Raw genomic sequence first — 26,381 nt, 5'->3', positions numbered from 1 at the left:
TCATTTGATTGTAAATTTATTTGGTTTTACTCATTTTCATATGCAAATGCACCTGTTAATACTAATTGATAATTGTCATCTATTTTTACCATACTAGCTACAACCATCCACCTGTTGGTAACGGCATAGCCAATCAAGTCCATAATCCAGAGGTTGCCATGGAATCATCACAGCCAAATTTCCTGATCAACAAACACATCACTTCTCTACGGACGATCACCAACAGACTGACTGGAGCTTTCAACGGAGAAGATGTTGAGTGGGTCGACAGTAAGTATTTGTGCGTGATCGAAACTGACTTACCCTGTTGCACCATTTAAGGGTGATTCTTCAAGGGAAGTTGACATTGTTTGAAGGACCGTAAAGTCATTAAAGAACATGTGTGACAGGAAAGTGGACAACTTGCTGTTTTGTTACGGACATCCTACATAAATAACTTGCACAGTACATTTCCTGTTGGCGTTTGATAATCCAGGCATGATTCTATTCAGACTTAAGTCAGATTTCATGATTTTTTGTCCTGTGAGGTGATTAAATAGCCTGAACAATATATGAAGCCATACACCATAATGAATAAGTTGGTCAACCCAAATTAGTGCCCGACATTTTTCCAAAGACCAAATAGGATGCCCTAATAATCATTGGAGCCACAATGGGTAAAGCAGGCTCAGTTTATGTTGAAATTCGCACGGGACAGAAGTGTTTTGATTCTAATACCTCTCTAGTCCAGGTTGAAGGAAATAGAATGATAGCTCCGTGATTCTAGCCGCCGATATCCAAAACCTTATGTTGATAACCCAGAAGCCCCTTTGGTAGGGCGTGAGCTCAGGCCTGATACTTCACGGAGCAGAGGCGATTGCCTCCGTTGCCCCTTGCCATTGCCTTGGTGCCCTTGAAATGCTCCTGTAGAAATTTACAATTTCCTCATAGGGTGCCCTTTGCCAAAAAGAAAATGCCTTGGTGCCCTTCATACATTGTACATGGTAAAGTCCATAAGCCAGGACACATGTACAACTCCGAGGAGCATTTATAGAAACAAGTGTCTTGCTCAAGGACAAGAATGTCAGGACCGAGATTCAAAACACATTATGATGACTCAGCCACCAGAACTTGAATTTGATGCGCTAGACCACTTGGCCAAAACACAGTATACCCAATGAGCCACCAGCTGGGGGAAAAAAGTCAAATCAACATTGTTGTGTACTTTCTTTTTGGGGGGGAGAGGGGGGGGGGGTTGGAAAGGGGGGGGTGGAAAGGGGGGGAATGAAACAGGTTACTCTCTCTTGACTTGTGGAAATGTTGAATCACCCCAGAGCAAGTTAAGTGTGTCAGGCATTTTAAGGTCTATCCTGATAAAATTGGGATATAAAGGGCGACCAAAACATCTCAGTGAAGCTGCATTAATAAGATGTGGCATCTGGTTGCAAATGTCATCCATGCAGAGTCTGCTTTGGTCATTAATTAATCTGTCAGCTTCAAGCTATCGTGGCCGGTCATACTCTGTAAACATAGTAGATAACATCTTCGTATAAGACTCTTGTGAGACGCTAGGAAAGTGAACTTAAAGGCACTGGACGCTATTGTTAATTACTAAAAATAATTGTTGGCATAAAAACTTACTTGGTAACGAGCAATGGATAGAAACGGTTCCCTCTGAAGTAACAGACATGTAGTTTTTTAGTAACAGGTAATTTCATACTCTAATATTAAAACACTTCAGGCCTGAAGCCTTTTATTATGCATCTGAATCTGAAAGCACACAAATTTGTGCAACATGGGTGTTTTTTTCTTTCATTATTCTCTTGCAACTTTGATTGAGTCCAAATTTTCACAGATTTGTTGTTTTATGCGTATGTTGTGATACACCAAGTGAGAATATACCGGGCTTTGACAATTACCAAACGTGTCCAGTGCCTTTAAACATAGTCATGAGGATCCCAAACAGCTCGAGACCTTTGCGGAAAAACTTTGCCATCATAGTCCTCTGGGCGTTGAACAGAGTTATTTGTAATGTCCAGACTAGTGTTGACGTGGAAACGTCGGAATGGAAAACATTTCTCGTCTGGTTCAAACATGACCTAGATAGCATCTCTGCTGATGAGACTTTGCCGATCTTATAAGATGCCTTCTGCCCCAAGGTCCAATTGCATTAATTAATATCTGTCTGATATTAAAGCTGAGAGAGTTTTTTTTTTAACACTGATGAATGTGAACCTAAGACTGTCTCTGAATTCCAGATTAAGATTGGAAATTCTGCATTTTAACTTTTGTTTAACTTGTATATACATAAATATAATGAATTATTTAAAATGTTAGTGTCATGTCCAAATCATGACATGTCGGGCCTGGAAATACACATAGGCCATGGCATCTGCAGTCCTGGGCGTGGCCTTGGTGACTCTGTCAAAAGTTTCACATAGACTTAAAGATTTTCCAATGGAAGTTCCCTTTGCAAAATGAAAATGGACTAGCCCTCTAAAAGATATGAAATTGCAGGCCTGCATGTTCTTTTCACACATTGGTAGACATTGATTTTTTTCTGGGCAGGTCCTTTTGCTCTCATTAACATGTTCTTTTTGGGTGTAAAATATTGTTTAAATTTCATATCATTTTTGGTTCTTGGAAAGCAGATCAATTAAACCTTTAAAGGAAGTACGAGATTATTGTTTTATACATCGCCTTCAAACCATAAGAACATATTTCTAGGATAAGTTTCCGTCAACACTTCCTGCATCATCGCATCACGGAACATTTCTCAAATAAAAAAAAAACAATCACAAAAACATTTCCTGTTTTCATCATCTCTAACTGTCATGTTTTCTCCTCTTTTGCAAAATAGCTGAAGGATATGGCAGCGGATCAGGCAGCGGTAGCGGTTCCGGTGACGGTAATGACGTCACAGTCAACCCCGGTGACGTCTCGTTCACCGATATAGAAGATCCCATCTACAGGCCGACGATTAAACCCCCGAACGATGCCTCGTCGTTATACATCAGTTATGCAACTCGATGGGTCGTCTCCGTGTGTGTAACAACCGTTTTAACGTTCCGTTTACTTTGGTAGCCACAGGGTATATTATTATTTCAGAATTGTTTGTAGATGTTTGTTTGTTTTAAATGTCGGGTTTATTTTTTATTTTTGTAGTTATCACGTCACAAACAGCATCTCGGCGAATTTTGCACTGGAATTTTTTCGAAGAAAAAGAAAAAGCTCACCTAGGGATTTATTCTTCCCTCATAATCCATATTAATCTTGTAAGTAGGTCAACAAATTAGCGTAAAAAAATTCTTCTTCTTATTTTTTTCCTAATAATGTCAAGATTAGTAGCCCTTGTGGTAGAAGTAGTTCTTTTGTAAAAAAATAAGTGGAAGCTCTTTGTAAGAAAAAAATAACATGCTGCAGCCGGAGTGCTTATATGCATTTAACAAGTATTTAAAACCAATATTTGCAAGTTCACTTTCGACCTTAAACAGAAATAATGAATAAATGTGACCTTTTTTGACCCTTCCGTAATTTCGACCAAACAGCTAGAGTTTTAGAACATCCAATAATGTGCGTTGTAAAGCGCTCTGTTTTTTTCATATCTCTTTAAAACAGTTTGATCATATCAAATAAAATTACTACTTAAGTAAACAAATAAATGTTCCTTCTGAAAGATTCATTGGATTATTTTAAGCGCACTCAATTAAGCGTAATTTATGTAATTTTTTACTAAAAATGATTTTTTTTAAAGCAAGTATTTAATATGTATTGATCACATTGAGTCTTATAGCTCAGAAAAACTTGCTTAACAATTAAATTTGCTTAGTGAAAATAAGCCGGATACCAGTCACAAGTAATGTACATTACATTAGATTTTGGCTGGTAACCTGTATCTGCTAAGCAAGATTTTTTCTCAGCTTAGCAAATTTGTGTACTTGACAGATTTGTGAGATTGGGATATGGTCTTAGAGCTTAAGTGTTTAAATGTTTGGAAATCTTCATGTGAGTTGTTGCAGTTTTGAGCTCGTTTTTATAAAGCTAATTTGTACAATCCTACTATAAAAATTGCCAAATCATAAATTCTTTTTGAAAAAAAGTATCACAATTTTTTGGAAACAATAAATCAAAAACCTAGAAGTAATTTTGGTAGTTCTTTGCTAAAGTTTGCAAATTATGTGTGATTGTTATAAACATGTTAGATTCGCTTAGAAGAAATTACACATAGAAATATTACATCTTGCTAGATATTTGACAAACATTTTAAGTTAAATGAGACTGTTTGTACAATTGAGACAAACAATTCTTGCAAAACAATAACCATTAGTAAAAACAACTGCAAAAAAAACCCCACATTTTCAAGAAACAATCAGTCTGATAAAGTCCGCTAAAATCTTCAATCATTTTTACGATTGTGAATTTCAAATCATGATTTTTACATTTGCATTCAAATGGTGCCAAAATGATAATAAATTTGCATGAAGAAATATTATAATAGTACAAGAAGAGTTGTTTAAAAAAGTACATCACCCATCTTTTGCCTGCCTTTTGATTGGACAATTTTTTAATTTACCTACGAGAGAAAAAAAAACACCGGAGGAAATTTTGTTTTGATATTCTTTTTAAATCTGAAGCTATGCAAAGAATGCATTCTACTTATATTTTATAGACACAGGTTTTTAGAAATGTTGTTTTGTATTGGTTTTATTTTTTGTATTTTATCTCGCCAGTTCAAATATTCACTGGTATCCAAGTGTTCACAAGTATCCATGTAACTGAAATTTTCCCGACCCCTGTTATCCTCACATAAGGTTTTTCATACAATTGGCGAAAAAAAAGCAAATTGGAAAAAATATTGCTCTGTTTTTTTTTTAACTTTAAGAGAAATTCGTTTTAAAAAACTGCCTTTTTATATGTGTGGCCATGTTACTTTTTAAATCTTGAGGTTTTCAAAAGATATACCCCGGAGTTGTAGAGTTTGTTTTGGATTTTATTTAAAAAGAGGTGAAGTCAAAACTGCCCGCAGTTGTAAATAATATGTACCTCATTGTAAGCTTTTTACCAAATAATTTAGTACTTAACCAAACATATGTTTGTAGTCTTGCAATGCATTGTGTAGAAGTGTTGCGTCAAGTTGTATAACTTAAAAGAAATCTTAAAAAAATGTGGACCATTTTTGCTATAGACACCATGGTTTAACACAATGTGAATATGTACAGAATAAAAAAAAAAAAAGAAAGAAAAAGAGAAACAAAAATTCACGTCAAAGTAGAGCGTAAATGCGAGAGAGAAAGCGAATGTGCGTAAACGTGATGAGATGTAAACTGATTGGAGAAATCGCCGTTGGTATTTTAACAAAACATGACTTGTAACTATTTACTACTTACAACTAAAAAATGTGGTAAAGTTTTTGTATTATTTGTTTTTTTGGGGTTAAGCTAGCTGCTGTAGTCGAAACTAGATTATTGTGTAACTTATTCAAACTATGTTTTGTTTTTTGGGAAGAACAGATTATTGGCTGTCATATGTGCACTGTAATATAAAGCCTTTAATTTTTGTGCGGGATGGACAAAAAGTGGTGTGGGGAGACGGAGTTAAGCACAGAAAGAAAATACGGGAAACAAAACTGCCGGTGGTCGGATGTTCACAGGGTAGATAAAAGTAAAGTTTAAAAAAATCATGTGTACTTGAAAATGGATTTTAAATGTATTTTAGACCTTGTTCAGAAAAAGTGTGTGTGTAAAAAAAAAAACTTGTCGCACTTTTGATTTTAAATAATATGTAAGAAAGGAGGGCATACTGTGTTGTACATGTTACCTCACTGTGGCAAGAAAGTGTTTTATGAGGCGACAAATTTACAGAATGTTGGTTAGCCTCTGCATGTCAAATGAAAAATGTGTCTCTATACAAAGTAATTTTGGTGCAAACATGGCGTGGACAAGGTAGAAGCATAAGGCCTTTTTGACTGATGACAGGCTTCTTCTGCTTAGCGTGACTTTTCCATGCTAAGCGAATCTGTCCAGTGAGAAATTTGATGACACTTTGCCCTGGCATCGTTGTTCTGCAAAAATTCCATTTTGTTGAGATACATTTTGTTTTGTTTCTACAATGGGAGACTTTGGAACGCTAGGTGGCAGCAGACTTACCAGGTAAATTTTCATTGTTTGCATAGTTCTGAGAACAATGGATTTTACCTGGTAAGTCTGCTGCCACCAAAAGTCTCCCATTGATAAGTCACACTCCTTTTCTTTTGTCTGAAAAAAAAAGTGACTTTATAAATCAGAGGGTTGTACACATTCGTTACTCATGTAAATGACTTTCGCTTTATTACACTTCATTATTTTTCCCAGTATTTTTCCTGGTTGTTTATTCTTGACAAAAACAAGTGTTGTTCAGTGTTATAGTGTTAACCAGGCGTAGTTGAAATTGTGAATTGCATTTGTACAGATTGTAATCAGGCTGGTGTATATACATGTATGGTCACAAGAGGGCACTGTTTAAGCTATGCTGGTAAAAACAAAAATTATTAGAAAGCTCAGTGGTTTGTCCACAAGCCTAAACTTGGAGGGGCTGTTTCTAGACTTTGGTCAGCTGGAGTAGGAGCCTAAGCAAATGTTTGGGAAAGAAGCCTCTGGTACCATAATAAATAAGCTTGTGGTGAAGACTAATTGATTCGCGCCCTCTAGTGAAACTTGCTGGTCATTTGAAAAAGGGGGAAGATTGTTGAAAAGTGTTCTCAAGTACATGTTGGACTTGTTTCCATAGAAACATCATCAAAGTATTAATTTTTATTTTGTACGTTAACATATTTGAAACTGTTAAGCTTTTTGAGTTCATTAAAAACTCCAATTACAGGTTATTCCATAATTAATAAGTTATGCAGCAAAGTGATAGATATTAGCATATGCAAGTTACTCTCAGTTAAAATCACCTACTATTTCATCAGAGAGTCTTTAAAAGTTTTATCTGTTTATTTGATTTGCCTAGTTATCAGGATAATGTACGCGAACCACCACACTGTTTTAAGAATTGTTTAAATTAATTGTTAACCAATTGAAAGACTATTGAATCCATGGGGTCGATTTCACAAAGAGTTAGTACTACATGTAGTCCTTACTTGGGACTAGTCCTAGGAGATATTAAAAACGTAGGTCCTATGTTAGGATGAGTAGCTCGTACTAACTTGAGATAAGACAAGTCTTAACTCTTTGTGAAATCCATCCATGGTTACCCTGACTAAACCATGGTTATGATGATTAGTATAAGATCCGAATTTGTGGCTACCGCTTAGGCTATGGCTGCATCATTGTGCATTGGAGTATAGGATGTCCTTTGCAACACCCATAGAAACAGCCGTAGCTGAAGCCACCAATTCAGATAAAGCATTACTGTATAAGCCCCTTGCATATGACGTCGCACTTTTAAAGGCATCCTCACTAAGGCAAGTCACTGAGGCAAGTCATTGGACGATGTCTGTTCTTTGTGCTCGTCCCAGACCTCGGCGTTCCTGCAGTATTCCACGTCCCTTTAGGGTTTTGTGTTATGGAAGGGGTTTATTATTGTTATGCAGTTTCCGAATTGTTTTTTTGGAGGAAGGCTTGTACATGATTATCTGGTTACTATGCTGTTTACATATCATTATGGTTGAACATATACATGTATACCATGTTTAAACTGATATCAGCTGTGGTAGACACTATAGTACTTACGGTGATATTGGTAGTTAAGTTTTAACAGAGCAGAACTAGAAAATTATAAGTAAAATAAGTTCACTGAAAAGTACACGTATCCTAAGAAGAAATACAAGAAGGAACTAATTTTAAAACCCAGGATATTCAGATATTTGTATACAAGGTTCCGTTTTGTTACTGAGACCATTTCTTTTTGTAAATAACATCATCTCTTCTGTTGCATCATGTAAAGTATTTTTGATTGTTAAGCCTCTACCATCAGTAGGCTCCCTCCCTGTCTCTTGCTGTTAATAAAGGCTCTATTTAAAGGACATTTTTTGTTGAGATCTGAATTTGATTTGTGTGAGTTTTCTATACAGAAATGGACTGAAAGTATAAAGTGCATGCTGCGTGACCGTTCAAAGTGCTGACAGGTCTTCCGCTAGTGACCCAAGAGTGCCCCCCATGATTGATTGATAAAGAAACCCAGATTGTAGTGAAGAAAGTTCACAGTGTGTCTAAAGCCGAAGTGACAAGCTTCATGTAAGTTTCTTTTTTTTTGAGAATTGAATTTTGCCATTCTTATCAACTTTTTGAAGAAATGTTCACACATTTTTTATAAATTGACAAAAAGTTTATGTGAAGGACAACTTTCTTTCTGAGAATACATTCGTACATGTTGAACATATCAGATAAGAAAATGTTATGATGACACTTTTGTTGTATTTTTGTGTACAGATTTCTTCATCGAACCGTTGATTTTTACAAAGCTAGTGCATCAATTATGCCACATTGTGTACATAAAGTTGTTTTATACTTGCTTATGATATAGTGACCCCCTTGCACCAATGTCACCACGGCCCAATGTCATGGCTCTGCTTACCGTAAGCACAGAATCTGCGCTTACGAAAGCAGGGAGTATTTCACAGGTTAGCGGCGAATTTTTGCTTCTGCGTGTGCGTACTCAGCGTACCAAGGCTAGCGCAGAAGTTCTTGCTCAAAGACACAAGTGTCATGACAGGTAACCAATTCCACAAAGCACTAGACTGCTTGGCCAGCACAGTAACATCATAGAGTAAGGACAGATACTCTATGGTAACATGACGTATCCCTGCGCACATTTTCTGCAACCGAAAGCTTTTCACAAAAGGTAAACAGAGCCATAACAACTTACTGGTAATCAAAAACTTTCCCAGGTTGTGTCATAAACTTGGCTGTGATCCCTGGCCACACTGCATCTAACATTTTTACTGCTTCTGACTTGCACCCCCGAACAAAGATGTTGATTAATGGGGAGACTGCCAACAAAGGGCTGGATAGCTCAGTTGGTAGGGAGTACGTTGCTCCGGAGGTCGTTGGTCCAAGTCCTGCTGCAGTAAATTTGTGTTTGTTCAAACAAAGTTCCCTTCTAGTTTATAACTTGATAAAAACTTTTAAAATAACACAAACAATGAATGAAAGATGATTTACAAACTTCAAAAGCATGTAATTTTTCTATATATTTTATTACAACACTCACGTTTCAGCTTCTCCCATTCACAGAGAAGAAAAACAAATCAATGGAATTGGAACACAACCAAGTCTAAGGCCGTATCCGAATAAGTGGCTACAGCTATGGCTATGGCTGCTGCTAAGGGTATTGCTAATGCATGATAATGTGGCAATCCAGCTGTAGCCATTTTGGTCATGTTCCTCGTATCGAATAACCAAAATGAATGCCAATGATCATTTTTTCAAATAGGAACCAGACTATTTTGTTCTTCCAGCCTCGGTTTGGTTACATTGATGTCAATGGGAGAAATTCAAGATGGGTGCACCGTGATGAAGGTCTATAGCCATAGCTGCCAATCTGGACAGGGCCTAAGTAAAAGGCAGTTTTATCTTTGCTTAAAGGCAGTGGACACTATTGGAAATTACTCAAATTAATTATTAGCATAAAACCTTTCTTGGTGACGAGTAATGGGGAGAGGTTGATGGTATAAAACATTGTGAGAAACGGCACCCTCTGAAGTGCCATAGTTTTCGAGAAAGAAGTAATTTTTCACGAATTTGATTTCAAGACCTCAGATTTAGAACTTGAGGTCTCGAAATCAACCATCTTAACACACACAACTTTGTGTGACAAGGGTGTTTTTTCTTTCATTATTATCTCGCAAGTTTGATGACCGATTGAGCTCAAATTTTCACAGGTTTGTATTTTTTTTGCATATGTTGAGATACACCAACTGTAAAGGCTAGACTTTGACAATTACCAATAGTGTCCACTGCCTTTAAAAAGATAGCTTTTAAAAGGTGTTTTGAGGTAAAATATTCCTCAAAACGCTCAACCAAAATATAAACAAATTACATAAGTTTAGAATAAATAACGATTGTTGAGAACTGTACCAGACAGCTTAACAATTCTTATTCCTTTATCGTGAAACACAAGCAAGAATGAGAAGGAAAACAAATATAGTAATTAGTATTAAAATAAAATGCAAATCCTAAGATCATTTTCGAATTGGGAGAAGAATTTAGGTTTTTGTCATGATGTACGTGCACAAAGTTATGCTGTATACAATGGTGGAGTTCACTGGGCTACACTTACATGTAAATGTACCGGTACAAATATACATGCCTCAAAATAACCTATAGCTCAAATAGCAATTGCCATGGTGTACTGTGCATTTGCTGTGGTGCCTTTTGCAAAGTTCCCATTCAAATTTTAATTTTCCACATAGAAGTGCCCCAACCAGAGAAAAATTGCTGTGCCCCTTCAAGAAGGAATTTCAAGGCCTGAATGTACATGTTACAGCATTATAACAAGTGCGGCGGGGCCAGTGCAGTACCACAGAGACTGGCGTCATGTAAGATGCCAGTCTTTGTATCAGGGCTAGTACCAGTCTTGACTGGTGACATTAGTTTTGTTAACGTTCCTGCCAACATCATAATACACAATTCCTGGAGAACACACATCTGTATCAAAATGAACCTCTAAGACTTGCCCAGCCCCCCCGAAGCCAGTTGATATAGCGCCCTCTATTGGCAACTAATGCAAAATCTAGTGAGGCCAATCAAGCCTAAGCTTGTACATGTGTAGCTGTGCACATGATGCGTGCCTGGCCAGCTTGTGGCCGGTTCCATCAATATGCAACCGGGCATGTTCATGCTAACGGGCCTCGTACAACGCTAAGAGCAACCTTTCTTTCCAACAACATGACTACATGTAGGTGCATAACCTCAACCAAACGGATGTTTAAATACATGTCAAGTGCGTTTCCCAGATAATTCCAAGTAGCAAACTCACTGATAACCACACATGAACTAAATTAATTGATTTGTACATTATTTAACTATTTTATTCATCTCCCAAACATATTATACAAATCTTACTTTAAAAAAAGTTTCAAGAAACGCTCAGGATTTCAAAAGTACTTTTTGATTCCTAGAAACATTACTTGATATGTTTTTGAGGACCAAGGTCCATGACCTTGCTGGATGGCGGGCATATTATTTATAAATCAAAGGCCTCATTCGGCCATTGATGTCGACGCAAAGCGAAATGATGGCACAAATAATGCCTGCTTGCAGACCTGGAATTACACATAGGCCATGGCCTTTGATACCATGGTCCTGGTGCCCCCTTAAAAAGTTTCTCAAAGACTTCAAGCATTTACAATCGAAGTACTCTTTGGAAATGGAAAATGAAAATGGCCTTACCCTTTCCAAGATGAAATTCAAGGCATGTACGTGGGGTTAATTAAGAACCTGAATAGATCAGTTTGGGTGTTGAGACACCATATGGGGTTGAGCACAAGGGGGGATCCCAATAAATTATTCCAGCAAAGATGTTAACCACCAACAAATCTGCTTAATAGCTTAGTATATTATCCTGCTAAGCCACTTTGTAATGAGTGTTAACAAACCAACGCTAACTGTATGTTCAAATAGTGACACTAATGGGCATGTGCGTACAGAGTTCCCCAATGGGAACAAAGCTAACCTTTCTATTTAGTTTTAGGATGAGATATAAGAACGCGTAGTCGGAGGTAGGTCAGCTTAGGTGACCATGGGACTATCCGTTACTCTCTCCAGCTTCTCAAAGTGTTTTCTAGCATTCTTGATGTTGATCAACGTTGTGGCAGAGGCTGGTGGAGGAAAACAAAACATCACCATCAATCAACCGGACAAATCAAGGTAAATTAACCATCCTACTGTTTGATATCAATATCATCCACTGTAGTTATGACTGAGACTATGCCAGGCATTATTACCAGCTACATGACATTATTCAAATGTTCATCCTGGACATTTTGAGTGCAGCAAATCAGATTTTCACAGTGGACTTGGCATTCTTTATTACTGCAATCACCTTTAGATATAAATACTGCCCTCTTTTGGCCAAGACTAGCCATGTTAGTTACAATGCCAATTCGCTCGTCCCCAGTGCCTTGCTTTACCTTAAAGGATTTGGGTACTTTTTCAAAATGTCCACAGATTTACATAAAACTTACAGGGTTTGAAGATAATGATAGTGGAAAGCTTCCCTTCAAATATTACTCACTGAGGTGCTGTAGTTTTTGAGAAATGAGTAAAACAATGTCATGAAAATACATTTTTACATGCTCATAATTTTCGTCTCATGAGACGAAAATTATTTTCGTGACATTGTTTTACTCACTTCCCCAAAACTACAGCACCTCAGCACGTTATATTTTCAGGGAAGCTTTCTGCTATCATTATCTTCAAACTGTGTAAGTTTGGTGTAAATCTGTGGACATTGTGTTTTTTGTCCTACAAAGTTACATAGACCCTTTAAGGAGCTGGGATGGGCAAACGTATCATGCACTGTCATTGGTTTAATAATGCGCAGTCCCACCATGCATCACACTCACACTGCACATGTTTCTATGCACTGTACTCATGACGTACTTCCTGAACAAGAATCTGTGCAAGCGATTAGCCCATCCCAGCAGTCCTGGATAGACTGGACGCTGGGGCCGAGCGAAAATTGCCAACTCCCTCTATTTCAATAGACAACAAATATATCTCGAGCTGTGTCCTAATCAAGTGACTTTGGCTGTTGCTGTAATGATGATGATAAGAACACTTAAAATGCGCTGGTATTCTTAAAGGTTTGGCACTAATGTTGCAGAACAAATAAACTAGAAAATAGGTTTTTTTTAGTTACGAATACTCACGTATTGTAGGGTCCGACATGATGACCATGACGTATGTATTTGATGTAAAGACGTCAATGAAAGCTGCAAATGCCGAGTTCTTAACTTCCATACTTTGAAATGAAGCTGCAAGTTTACTGCCAAAAGAAAACAAATCAATTCCATCAAATCTAATGTCATTAATCCCAAGTCTTAATATGCAAAATCGTTGCAGTACCTGCTGGTAATATATTGGATCTAGCTACCGGGAAATCTTGGTGGTCAAGTTGGTAAGACATCTGCTCTAGATTGGCAAAGTTTTGTGGGTTCGAATCCCACCCAAGTATGCTTGTGATTTTTTTTTCACAGAACTCGGGGGAAAGTACCGAGTATAAAATGCTTACACAAATCGGTGTAAGGGCAAAACCAAATAATAGGATGCTAAGTCCTGCGTCCCGCAGCCAAGAAAAGAAAAAAAAAACAGTCTAGACAGACACTAAGTCTAATGACAACTACATTCTTACCTGCAGCTAAGCTTAAACTGTTTGATGATATTACTAATCTTCTCAAAACGATGAACGTCTCGTTGTGACTTCCTCTGGCAGTGTGAGATTACCTAAAACAATCACAGACAAATTAAAGTCCCAATTAAAGTCCCAATTAAAGAGGGGTTTTACTTTAAATACGTATCAAAACTGGCAGCTGCAGATACTGCTATATGTAAGACTGTTCTTAAGGGTGTTTGCTAAGGTAGTCCGAGCCGTAGCCACAGATGCCAATTCCAATATGGCCTTTGATTCAAAACCGATTCATGGGCCATTTTTGAAAACATGGCTCAGGTTTCAGCTGTACCACACCGAACGCCTGTCCAGAAGGTCTTTGATGTGAAAGTTTTCAAACTAGAAAAACAAGATTTTTCTAGCTCTGTTTTGAAAGTTTCCAAATAGAATTGGGTGTAGTACAAATCCAATGTGGGAAAAGACCAGGGCCCAATTTCATGGCTCTGCTTACCGTAAACACAGAATCGGCGCTTACGGAAGCAAGGAATTATGTGCTTGCAGCAAGCGTATTTCACTGGTTAGCGGCAAATTCTGGCTTCTGCGCGTGCGTACTCCGTGTTACTAGGCATTCTACGCTCACAAGGCTAGCGCAGAAATTCGGCACTTGCACGCAAGCGGGGAATCGTGATCGTAAGCGCAGAGTTCGGCCCTGGTCACCGAAATGAAATTTCCCAAACCTGGGAACAACTAGGACTGGTGAGGAGCCAGAACGAAGCGAGTATTTAACCCCTTCATGCACCATGTGATAAACTGGCCATTTTGCAAATGGCCAACCCCCAAAATGTACCTTTTCCCTGTCTAAAAATGTGTTTTACAACAATTTTTCTGATGGGATTTAAATCAGTCGCTAGTGACCGGTAGGAGTGGAAAGAGTTAATAATATCCCCCACATTTCCACCCCCCCTCCTCTTCCATCACCCGGGAATTTACAAAAATTTTGCAAAGAGCGTATCGCGTCTTTCAATACGGACTGATGGAAGTAATGAGCGAGAGCAGCTAGAAATTGGATTATGCGCAGACATGAGGATATTACACACTGTGGCCATATGTAGAGTAATCAAGCGTACTCCATGCCGACTAGATAATGAAATTAACCTTTTACTTAACCTTACGGGCCATTCAGAATTTATCAATGTATCGATTTTGTTTCCGTCTAGAGAATGTGGGTGAATGAGTGTGAATGAGTGTGTCAATAAAAATAGAAAGGAGGAAAGAAAATTGATGTTTTGTAATTCAAAGGTTGGGTGGGTTAAACAAATATTGAGGAAAAGTATAGAAATTAAAAAACTGATAATTACAGGCCATTCAGAATTTGTCAATGTGTTCACATTTTTGATTTTTGTTTCTTAAAGAAAATGTGGGCCAGTGAGTTTGATGGTTTGACTGTCAATAAAAATAGAAAGAAGGGAAGAAAATAGTTGTTTTGTAATCCAAAGGTTGGGTGGGTTAACAAAATATTGAGAGTAAACACAGAGATTTAAAATGGTGATAACTGAGAATGGCTCTTGAGTGAGGTCTTAAAAAAAAGACCCCAAGTGAAGGTTTAAATTCAGTTTTGTGATCCATTCATTGATAGAGTCCTTGGGAAAAATATAAATCAGTCTCTACTTTGGGTTAAAACGATGTAAAATGCCATTGTATTTGATAGCTTTCAAGTGCAATTTTTGCAGAGTTAATTTTAGTTCATTCCTGAATTTTGATGATATTTAATCAAACCAGTATTGGGTTTGACGTGTTTGTTTTTGTTATGTGTTTATTCTCCTGCAATTTGAACAAAACGATTAGCTTCAATGTAATGTGACAAGGCCCATACAATTTGTAATATATTTGGTTTGCGGTTACACCATGTGTGTATCTACTAGCTAAGTAGATTATATTCTTTTGAGAACTCGTCTTGCAATATATTCTTCAACCATGGAGTAGATTTTTGGGGATTCAGGAGACTTTTCTATTACCGTGGAGTATATTTTCGGAGAGACTCGTTTGGGAAAAATACAGTCTTGCTTGTATGTACTTTAGCTTTAGCGAGTGAGTTCTTAATTGGTCTCAATGTTTCGACTAGCTTGGTCTAGTCATTTTCTTCTTTGAAGCCCCTTACACCAAGAGTGAATAGCCTTGTTTGAGGCAAACTTGCATAAAATCTTACCAAGAACGTTGCTCTTTCAAATAATAAGACTTCGTCTGCGTCGATGATGTCCGCAAACTGCTTAAGATTTGTCTCTAATTGATGTACATTGGGGATGAGAAGGTAGACTATAGAGGACCATGCCTTGTAGAGAGTCTCGTCCCAGATGGAGGTCCGGAAACAGGTACATGATAATGGCTTAGAGAGACGCCGTAAATCCTCCTCGCGCTCGTGAAAGATCTACGTGCCAAAAAAAATAAATATCACAACCAATTTTAATTTCAACCCCAAATAGTTACAACAGTCTCCATAAAGACAATGTTGGTAGAAAGCTTCCCTTAAAACATTACTTGCTGGAGTGTTCTTTAGTTTTTGAGGAATTACAAAAAAAATCACAATTTTTGTTCTTGTCCCAGTGAGATGAAAAATAGCATATACAAAGGACTTACGTGACTCTCCTGAAAACATTGCTATGTGATTTTTCAATTTTTTTCTCAAAAAACTTGACAACTATTGAAGCTGAAATTTCTACAGGTAAATTATAATACATACATGTAGATGATCATTCAAAGTGAGTAGGGATTCATGTCGTGGCCAAAAAATGTTTTACAAAAGAAATTAAACCCTTTTAAGAAAGTATTACTTGTACAACCTCAAGAGTACGATATAATTTTATTTTTTATTTTGTTTCACTCACCAGATCCCTCTCATCCTCCTGCACCAAGTCCATCTTATGGATGAGACAGAAGATCTTAGCCTCGGGTGAGTTCTGCAAGATGGCCTCCAGACACGATTGATAGTAATGCATGTCTTTATCCAATTCTCGACTCTCAACATCAAATACGTAGATCAGGACTTCCACATTGCGGAAAATGTTGTCTCGCTGACTGGTGAAGTAATTCTCCATAAAAGCTTCTTGCCTGGTAAGGAAAAGGTTAAATGGTCAGGCAAAGTAAAAGGGGGATTTCTTGGGGAACAGGTATGTAAGTAAAAAGAAAAGTAAAGTCTGTCCCGAGCCAATATGGTTAATCAGGCTGTTGTTTATCTGTTTCCTTGGCATTAAAGGCAGTGGATACTATTGGTAATTACTCAAAATAAAATAGCATAAAACCTTACTTGGTGACGAGTAATAAGGAGAGGTTGATAGTATAAAACATTGTGAGAAACGGCTCCCTCTGAAGTGACATAGTTTTTGAGAAAGAAGTAATTTTCCACGAATTTGATTTTGAGACCCCAGATTTAGAATTTGAGGTCTCGAAATCAACCATCTAAAAGCACACAACTTTGTCTGACGAGGGTGCTTTTTCTTCCATTATTATCTCGCAACTTCGACAACCAATTGAGCTCAAATTTTCACAGGCTTGTTATTTGATGCGAGATACACGTACACCAAGTTGGAAGCTGGTCTTTGACAGTTACCAATAGTGTCCAATGTCTTTAAACAACTGAGAATATTTCTATTGCCCATGGACAGGATGCCAGTCCATCACAGGTTACTCATCAGCTCTCGCCGACACCCATTTGTACTCCTGGGTGGAGAGAAGCAATTATGATAAAGAGCCTTGCTCAAGAACACGAAACAAGAAGTGTCGTGACGTTTGGGGGTTAACTTGGCAAGACAATGAGACCAAGCTTCTTTAAACAAATATCTGCATAATGACAAAATAAATAAACAACAAATCTACACTGTTTAGAAACAATCATGGCATTTTCACCACAGACAAACCAACATCCGACAGACAGACAGACAGACTAAAACCCACAAACAAACATCACCTTCCCCATCAATTCTCAAACCCAAGCCCCATATACAAACAACAACCTCCAAAAAAAGAAAACCTTTGCTGAAATAAGATAATATTTCCATCACAGCGTCAGAGTGTTAAGCCGCCCAAGGGGGCTAAGATTTCCTGCAAAATTCTATCCTATATAAGAGTTTATTCTCGTCTTGAGTGTTAGCCAGGACTTACCCACCGCAATCCCAAAGGTTTAGGACCAGATTACCAAGGAATCTGACATGGGAATGCTCGACGTCGACTGATGTGGAAGAAGAAAATAAATAAATAAATGGATTTAGTTAAATATAAATCAGTACAAAAATGACAACTTGAAAATGAGAGCAGCTGTAGATTTACAAAACTGGTTCAATAAATTCAAAGGGAAGAAGTTGGTCTCTTCCATAAAAGCAGCATATATACCTTAGGTAATTTCTCCAAAAAAGACCAAAGACTTACTTGGTAGAAATCACTGCAGCTGTTGATAATGTATTACATTCTCAGAAATGGTTCCCTTCTGAGGAATGTGGTTTTAGAGAAAGGGATTCAAAAACATTTCAATCTGAAAAAAACACTTCATGCATAAAAGGTTTCTCAAATGTTGTATTCCAGTTAAGAATGATTATTCCATAGCCCGGCTAACTGCTCCAGGGCCCAATTTCAAAGAGCTGCTTAAGCAAAACATTTTGCTTTAAGCAAAAACATCCTTGCTTAGTAAAATCAGACAATCGGCCAAGACTCCACTCAATTGTTATGCTCAGTAAACAACAGCTAAATACCAGTCACAAGCATTGGTCAGTAACATGTGTAAAATAAGCAAGCTTTTTATGTGCTTTAGCAATTCTTTTTGCTTTAGCAGCTCTATGAAATTGGCCCCTGATTTTCAGTGATCTCAAAAACACTACCACCTTTCGAAATTAATTTTTCACAAGTTGGTTTTATCTACATTTATATAGGATGAAACAATCGAACGGTTCCAAAAACTTTAAATGGATTGAACAACTTGGATTAATTAGCTATCAATTTGGATTATAATTTTCAACTTACTGGTTGCTCCTAATCTGCGCGTGTCTCTAGCGATGTAGTTAGCAAAGATAATGGATCTCATGCTGGTCTTTCCCGACCCACTCTTCCCCATCAATAACACCTGTAAACGAAAAATAACATCTAATTTATAATTGAGTCACAATACATTACATAACAACTGTGCAAAATATCTGATGTGCAGTCACAGTCACATCTATGAGCAGGGTACCAGCCGCGACAACCTATAAACTTCATGGCGTTTTGGCGGGGAAAAAATATTTGCTGTTTTCTTCACCTGTTCACCAGGCTCACTTCAAAAGTCTGAATTCTGATAAATAAGTCTAAAACTTCTCATCCCTGATCACTGTCTGTGCCCACCTCCAGACTGGCCAAGGATGAAGCCCATCTTCTTTATTCTACATTGTACCCTCATCCCAAGGCCAAGATGTAATTGAAACTGAAGGTGAGACATTCCCAAGAGATAAGTCTTTACTACGTTCACATGTTCAACAGGGACAAACTTGCTTTAATATGTTATTTTTTTCTGATTGATAATGTTAATGCCATTCCTAAAATATGGATGTAATTTTATTCGCTCATGCAGGCCTGTGTGCTTCATTTTCGAAAGGGCAAGGGCACCAAGGCATTTTCTTCTTGGTAAAGGGCACCCTATGAGGAAATTGTGAATTCCTACTATACAGTGTTGTAAGGGCACCAAGGCAGTGACCAGGGGGCACGGAGGCAATTGCCTTTGTTACCTCCGTGAAGTATCAGGCCTGCTTATGTGCAGAGTACGCTGATTATGTGTAGAGAAGATCATGTACAATGTTATTTGGTTTGCAGTAGGCCTATACCATGTTTTGTGTACCGTACCCTCTGCTTAAATATAGGATTCAAACTGCAGAGACAGTTGTAGCTACCGGGTAATCTCAGTGGTTTAGTAAGTCTAGAAGTTCATGTATCCAACCCTAGTAATAATGTAGCAGGTGAATTTTTTTCACAGCACTCGGGGGAAAGTACTGAGTATACACTACAGTGCTTTACTCAGTGTATGGGTAAAACCAAATTATAGGCCTACTATTCCAGTCCTGGATTTCATCTTTGAGAGGGCAAGGCAGTTCTCATTTTGCAAAGGTCCCTGATGCAAATTCAACAGACCGTTAAAAATTTGTCTTGTCATCACGGAACCAAAATTTATCTTCCGTAACCCAAACATACAGAAGTAACCAAAACCAAACACACACCAATAATATTTACACAACTACTTCACCACATATTAATCCACTCTGTATACAATTTACGTTTTCGATTTGCAAAACCTTATCAATATTTTGCCTAGAGCACCCAGCCGTAGAGAATATAATTCAAGACCTACATATAGGCCTATAATTGAAGATCGCTCCAAAACTGTATTGACTAATGACTAGAAGGTCGCCGGTTAAAATAACAAGCTGTCTATGGGTTTCCAGGCATGGGCACCAGTCATCTCATTTTTGCGTCAATCCACAGCAATATCTGACATGAACTAATGAGAAATATAAGGAGGTTGGTTGCCAGGCAACTGGATTTTTTGCATACTTGGGTTAAATACACTGGGGTGCATGAATGAACGCTTGCTAGTGATTTGACAATTCTATAAAATTAAAGAGTTGTTTATTATTGTATTTTTGTTTTGCAGAAGCAACATTCTCGCTTAAAGGCATGGCGTGGCCCAGCGGTCAAGCACACTGGATTCAAGCTCTGGTGTTTCAAATCAGCAGAGTATGGGTTCGAATCCCTGTCTTTTTACTTGTGTCCTTTTAAAAGCAAGACACTTGACCATTATTGCTCCAAATCAAATGGGACGTAAAGCTGTACATGTTTCTTGTACATGTAGGTCCCCCAGTTTGTGTAATGTACATTTATAAGAACCCACTCAGTTCCAAGATCTCCCGGCCCCAACATGGTTTGCCCTTAAAGGGTCTATGTACTTTTTCCTAACAAAAAACACAATGTCCACAGATTTACATTAAACTTACAGTTTGAAGATTGTGATAGTAGAAAGCTTTCCTTGAAATTTTACTTACTGAGTTTGAGAAATGAGTAAAAGTAGTAATTTTCGTCTCAGTTTTAGCATGTAAAAACGTATTAACCAGTTATGCTATGGTTTTGGTATAATATCATAACTGGTTATAACTGGGATTTTACATGCTAAAATAATTTTGTGACTTGTTTTACTCATTTCTCAAAAACTACACAACCTTAGTAATATTTGAAGGGAAGCTTTCCACTATCATTATCTTCAAACCCTGTAACTTAATGTAAATCTGTGGACATTTTGAAAAAGTACCCAAATCCTGTTTCAGTGACTGGCCAGCAGGACCATTAGCTAGTCATTTCACATGTCCATCAGCTTTTTCACTAGTCAATATTTCAAATGACAATGGGATGCTTTTCAATACTTAACTAGCCAGCCGGACCACTAAGAGTGTATTTTGGATGGTCCGTAGTCCTCGTGTGTTACACTCAGATTTAACTGCCATTTAGCCAGTGGACCAATGTAAAAGGAGAACGCTGCACAAACTCCTCCCCAAAAAGAATCCAAATGATAAAGTAGGCCCCCTACATGTACCTTTAAATCTGAACTTCAAACCTTCCTTTTTTTTGTAATGAAATACTTGAGGCTAACCCCAAGATTATGAGTACAATGCTTTAGACAGAACCAACTGCTCCCCCCCCCCCTCCACCCGATTAAAACCAATGCAAATAAATTCCAAGTAGAGGTGAAATGCCACTGGCAAAACCCAGTGTTTGTGGCATTTCTACAAAATGGCTTCTCTCTCCACAATACAAAGAAAGTGACAAACATTTCCCCGCTATTGATAAGGGTGATCACATTGCCTCGGACACAAGGAGCCCTTTGCCAAGTTTGTTTTCTTTACTGGAAGCGGAAACATAAAAAACTTCATTGTGTTTTTCTACTAGAATATATGCACCCTGCAAAACCACAGCTCACTTCAACGAGTTTGCTTTGATTCCGAGGAATTTTTGTACACAGAAAATTCTGCCTGAAGTGACACTTAAGAAAGCCTTGTATTGTAAAGAACACAGGGCTTCAATGATGTAGCTTCTTTATGGTTTAAAAACCTTGAAAAGTTGTAGCAACGAAAATTTGTGTTTTTTGAGACGTTATGGTACATATACTGAGTGGCTTTTAAGCTACATAATACCTAAGTTGATTTGGAAAACTTATCGTGATTTCATTTTTGAGACAGACTTATGTGTTTTGTCAGTGTATTCAATTCATGTATGCCAGCCACCCTGGTTACCGGTGTTCACATGGGCACCAGTTAACATGGAAACGTTCCTCGGATCATTTCAAGAGGGCCATGACAGAACATGGACGTACCCGATATCCTTACGCAGGAACATGTAGTCAATCTTTGGACGGAGACGATCATAAAACTGAAGAGTTTGAACAATGGAAGAAGATGAGAGAGATGGAGGCAAAAGACTACGGAACTCGGGTAAGGTGACAATAATTGAACACAAGAGGGAGCTGTTCTGATGACCTTCTTGGGTAGAAGGTCAAACATAACTAGGCCTACACGTTGTACATGTACACACATGTACATGTATATTGGTTTTAAAAAATTGGGGAATGCTGAACTAAATGGTTGTCTGTTGTCTGTCGTCTGTGTCTGCGTAAAAATTTATTTAAACTAACCTTGCTTCGTCTTCGATTAGGAGTTATTGGTCCACGATCATTCATAGTGATTAGTGATTCTGTGCAATGTGTAGCACTGCTATGTGGAAGTCTGCAAATCTATCATACATCCAAAACTCAAACGCCAGATTAATATTCAATTTCAAAGCTCAAAGGTTCAGTCGAAAAATCTCCTTCAATTCGTCAATTTAGAAGAACTGGTGTACGAATCAAACAGAACTTGCGGCCGTCCAAATCAGATTCTAGTCAGTTGAAGCTCTCCGTTGAAAACTGCCATTCGAGTTTTACAGCATCCTGACTTACTGTAGCATAGACTTGATATATTTTGTACGCTTAGCGTGTTAATCCATTGTGCAAGTAAACATGTAGGCAATGAAAAAGATTACTAATCTTTCCAAGCAAACCATTCTGCCAGATTGACTGTACAATCGTGGCTAAAACCAAACAAGGAAATGAAGAAACTGAAAGAAGAAGTTTATATTTCTTGTTGATACACATGTACATGTCCATGTACATGTACAGAAATACAATTGCATACGATTTATGTATTGTCCAATGAAACACAGGACACTAACAACTACACGTATTAACCACAAATTACAAACATGCCAACATGGTTACGTGCAATGTACTGGTAGGCCTGCATGTACAACTGTTACTTTGGACTTGTCAATTGCAATCTGAGAAAACAAAGTTCGATAGTACCGTAGGTACTGCATGCTTGAACTTGCAGTTTGTTTACACATGTGAGAAGACCTTTGTTCACTTTACAAGGGTTACGTACGTGCACAAGTTTCCAATCTGTTGTTACACCATGTATATTTATCACGTTATTTACATACAGTGTGGTACGTGTATATTGAGTGCCTCATTAGATATGCATTTTATCTCTTGATGCTACATGTATAGCCAGGCCCCTACTTTTTATTACACAATCATAAATGCCCCACAGTTTAGGCAGTCCTATTGGTTGAAAGGTGGTCACATGACCATGTTTACCAGGTATTGAACAGCTGATACACTGTCCGAGTTAAGACTCTAGGAGTATTATCTCGAGTTACATATGACATACATGTAAGACAAGTTACTCCTCATCCTATTATAGGACTAGCCTTTAGTTTTTAATAACTCCTAGGAACTCTAGAGAGCCCAGAGACTAGTCCTAAGTTAGAACTATTTTTGTGAAATCGGCCCAGGACAACTTCAATGGGGACCAAGGCAATTGCATGTACATACCTGGGGCATACAATGTAGAGGCAATTGCCTCCATTAAGTATCAGGAACATCGTTATGTCAAGAAGCACAAAGGCAAGGACTAAGGGCATGTGGAGTCAACTGCCTGACCCTCTATTATTTTGAACTTTATCGTCATTTAATGATATCAAGGTCCAATTGTTAGATGATGAAGTTTTATCTAAATTCACAGTAATTTTGACCACCAGAAGTGGTGTGCGAACCACTGTAAAATGCAAAACAAGTAAAACAAACCATCTTGGTGCTTCATTATTTTTCATTAAAGACTTCAAGAACGTTGGGGTGACTTTGAGAGGGGTGACTTTGAGAGGGGTGACTTTTAGAGGGGGTGACTTTTAGAGGGGGTGATTTTGAGAGGGGGTGACTTTGAAAGGGGGTGACTTTGTGAGGGGGTGACTTTGAAAGGGGGTGACTTTGTGAGGGGGTGACTTTGAAAGGGGGTGACTTTGTGAGGGGGTGACTTTGAAAGGGGGTGACTTTGTGAGGGGTGAAATTGAGAGGGGTGATTTTGAGAGGGGTGACTTTGAGAGGGGTGACTTTGAGAGGGGCGACTTTGAGAGGGGGAGACTTTGGGAGAGGTGACTTTGGGAGAGGTGACTTTGAGACGGGGCGACTTTGACAGGGGGTGACTTTGTGAGGGGGTGACTTTGAGAGGGGGCGACTTTGTGAGGGGTGACATTGAGAGGGGGTGATTTTGAGAGGGGTGCCTTTGAGAAGGGTGACTTTGAGAGGGGGTGATTTTGAGAGGGTTGACTTTGAGAGGATTGACTTTGAGAGGGGTGACTTTGAGAGGGTTGACTTAGAGGGGGTGTGACTTTGAGAGGGGGTGACATTGAGAGGAGCGGCTTTGAGAGGGGGCCACTTTGAGAGGGGGCCACTTTGAGAGGGGGAGACTTTGGGAGGGGGAGACTTTGGGATGGGATGCTTTTGAGAGGGGATGCTTTTGAGAGGGGGCGACTTTGAGAGGGGGGGGCGACTTTGAGAGGGGGGGACTTTGTAAGTGAGAGACGACTTTGCTGGGTCCTGGGGGAGGAGAGTCAGGCGAGTTGACTGGCTTCCCATGACTGGGAAGAAGGAGCCTTTCAGTACTTAATTAGTGCGGGTGGATGGAGCAAGGAGTTTCATGGTGTTTCCTCATTGTGGATAAGATGGCTGGGATACAAGCTTGTTTTCAGGGATTTCAATGAGTCGACCCGGTATAGTACAGCATTGTGACTTAGAAGATGGCTCTTGGATGTAGCAGAGACTCCTATCCCAGATTACAAAGCATGGTGTTAAAACTACTTTCTCTGGAATAGTCAGCCATGAAACTTTTACCAAGCAACGGGCAACTTGAAATGTTGGACAGATTCAATTGCCAAAAGTGTTCTTTTCATATGGTGGAAGGAACCCACATAATGCTGGCATAGGCCTACTTCGGTGATAGGCCGAGCGAATGTCGTTTACAAGCAGCTTTTTACTTGATCATGATGAGAACAACCTTGTTCACGTTGGAACCATGATGTAGGAAACTAAGCGTTCTCTTGCACTTTTTGCCTTTGAATTTGATTGAACATTTGGTCTCAACATTGAACATGTCTATTCCAGAACAACAACTGTTGTCCTAACTAATGTCTATGTGAGTTCAACTCTGAATGTATTGTTAATATATTGTTATAACTACCACATTTACAATCTCTACATCTGGCTGAACACTGCCTGAGGAAGATCATCTCGATACAGAGTATGCAACTTTCTATGTGTAGTTGAAAGAAGAGGAAATGGCCTATATCACACTTAACTTTTGTTTAGAGTTTTTCAGTTTCCTATGGTACTGTTTAGTGTTTTGAAAAGGATGAAGAGGATATCACTATGTATCAGCTGATCATGTGAAAATTTGCATCCCTTGCCTGTTCATGAATCCCTGTTCATGTATCCTTTGCTTGTCTTTTCATGAACCATGTATACAATGTATACCAATAATTTGATAAAGAATAAGTTTTAATTTATTTTTATTATTTGACTCTTACTCTTTAAATTGATGATGCTAAAAATAACCATTATTTGATCACCCTGCGGCCTGCCCTGATGATCAACGCAGCTGAACAAGAAAACTACGAAGTACAACAATACAAACATATCAACCATCCTAAAAAATAACAACATTAACAAGCACATTCTATAAAAAAAAACGTGTTCAAACTAACAAAGTAACAGTGAGAAAATAAGCAGTTGGATCATGGAGGTAGAATTAGATGTCGGATGTATACGCCAAATTATCCAACAATTATTTTTCACGATACTGGTAAAGTTAGTTCGTGCACAATTGAATAGAGAAATACAAATCACCCATCGAGAAAACTGTCAACACCAAACATTCACTTGTTGTATTGTAAACTTCACGGCGATTTCTGAATAAACCACAAAATCAACTTACCTTCTTCTTCATGATGACGACGGATTTTCAGATTTTAGCCACGCAGATGATTTCGATAATCGAACTTTTACGGGAAGATTGTATGCAAAATTTGTATTACAATTACGACAGCTCAACCATTTCACTGCAATATACAACTGCGATGCAAATTGTGCATGTGCCGAGGTCAGATGAGGTCATTAGGTGAAACCAAAGTGGATAGCAGGGGAAGTTTCTTTGGAGGGACTATATGTCACGTGCACTTCAAAGGTGAATAATACTGTTTTGCGCCCCCGCCACAACCACAAACCATGTGACCTCAGAACATACAACCAAAACCGTTGAGACAATTTTGACGATGAAAAGGGAGTAGTAAATAATAACCGAGTCAGAAAAAAAATGCAAGAAATGTTTATAGGCAAGAAATAACAAACTGGACGATCCAATAAGAAACAAATGCTACAGACCCATGGAAGTAGCAAGACACTGCTCTGAATAATATTACAAAAGTCGTGGGTGCGAATCCCACCCGAGTAATATGCCTGTGATTCGTTTCACAGAGCTGAGTATGCAGTGCTAACACACGCACACAGGTGTCAAATTTATGCATGCACTATAAACAAATTGTAAAAAAAAAGAGTAACATCATCATCGACATACATGGGCGTTTCAGGGCTTTATGCTCTTCAGACTACATTAAAACAAAATATATCTTTACAAAAATGATAATACATTTTAGGTTGTTGGTATATC

General features: G+C 38.3%; 2 protein-coding genes across 3 annotated transcripts in view; one reads left to right on the top strand and one right to left on the bottom strand.

Moving 5' to 3' along the window:
• LOC117298299 (glypican-6-like) overlaps positions 1-5,760 on the top strand; it is a 67,615-nt gene extending 61,855 nt beyond the window's left edge. Inside the window, exons 7-8 of the mRNA XM_033781453.1 lie at positions 98-270; positions 2,840-5,760. Coding sequence (XP_033637344.1) covers positions 98-270; positions 2,840-3,063 — 397 coding nt within the window. The 3' untranslated portion in view covers positions 3,064-5,760. The remainder of the gene's footprint in view (positions 1-97; positions 271-2,839) is intronic.
• A 4,282-nt stretch (positions 5,761-10,042) lies between these two features.
• LOC117298797 (ras-related GTP-binding protein A) lies at positions 10,043-25,784 on the bottom strand. Of its 2 annotated transcripts, none has more exons than XM_033782128.1 (8): positions 25,650-25,784; positions 18,295-18,394; positions 17,443-17,509; positions 16,170-16,392; positions 15,494-15,712; positions 13,312-13,403; positions 12,830-12,945; positions 10,043-11,776 (listed from the first exon to the last, which is right to left on the bottom strand). In XM_033782128.1, the coding sequence occupies exons 1-8, from the start codon at positions 25,659-25,661 to the stop codon at positions 11,688-11,690; spliced, it is 918 nt and encodes a 305-aa protein (XP_033638019.1). In that variant the 5' UTR covers positions 25,662-25,784; the 3' UTR covers positions 10,043-11,687. The 2 variants fall into 2 exon arrangements, with proteins under 2 accessions (XP_033638019.1, XP_033638018.1); XM_033782127.1 differs by lacking the exon at positions 25,650-25,784 and adding an exon at positions 21,980-22,404.
• Between the last annotated feature and the right edge of the window lie 597 nt (positions 25,785-26,381).

Source organism: Asterias rubens, chromosome 13, assembly GCF_902459465.1.
Source record: "Asterias rubens chromosome 13, eAstRub1.3, whole genome shotgun sequence".
In the NCBI taxonomy this organism is placed as follows: domain Eukaryota; kingdom Metazoa; phylum Echinodermata; class Asteroidea; order Forcipulatida; family Asteriidae; genus Asterias; species Asterias rubens.
This window is presented reverse-complemented; position numbering and strand designations above follow the sequence as displayed.

Coding starts and splice junctions, on each gene's coding strand:
- LOC117298797 (XM_033782127.1), bottom strand. CDS start 22,024: ATGAATGATCGTGGACCAATAACTCCTAATCGAAGACGAAGCAAG. Junction 13,404..15,493: donor TTGAAAGAGCAACGTTCTTG/GTAAGATTTTAT, acceptor TGATTGTTTTAG/GTAATCTCACACTGCCAGAG. Junction 12,946..13,311: donor CAGTTTAAGCTTAGCTGCAG/GTAAGAATGTAG, acceptor TTCTTTTGGCAG/TAAACTTGCAGCTTCATTTC.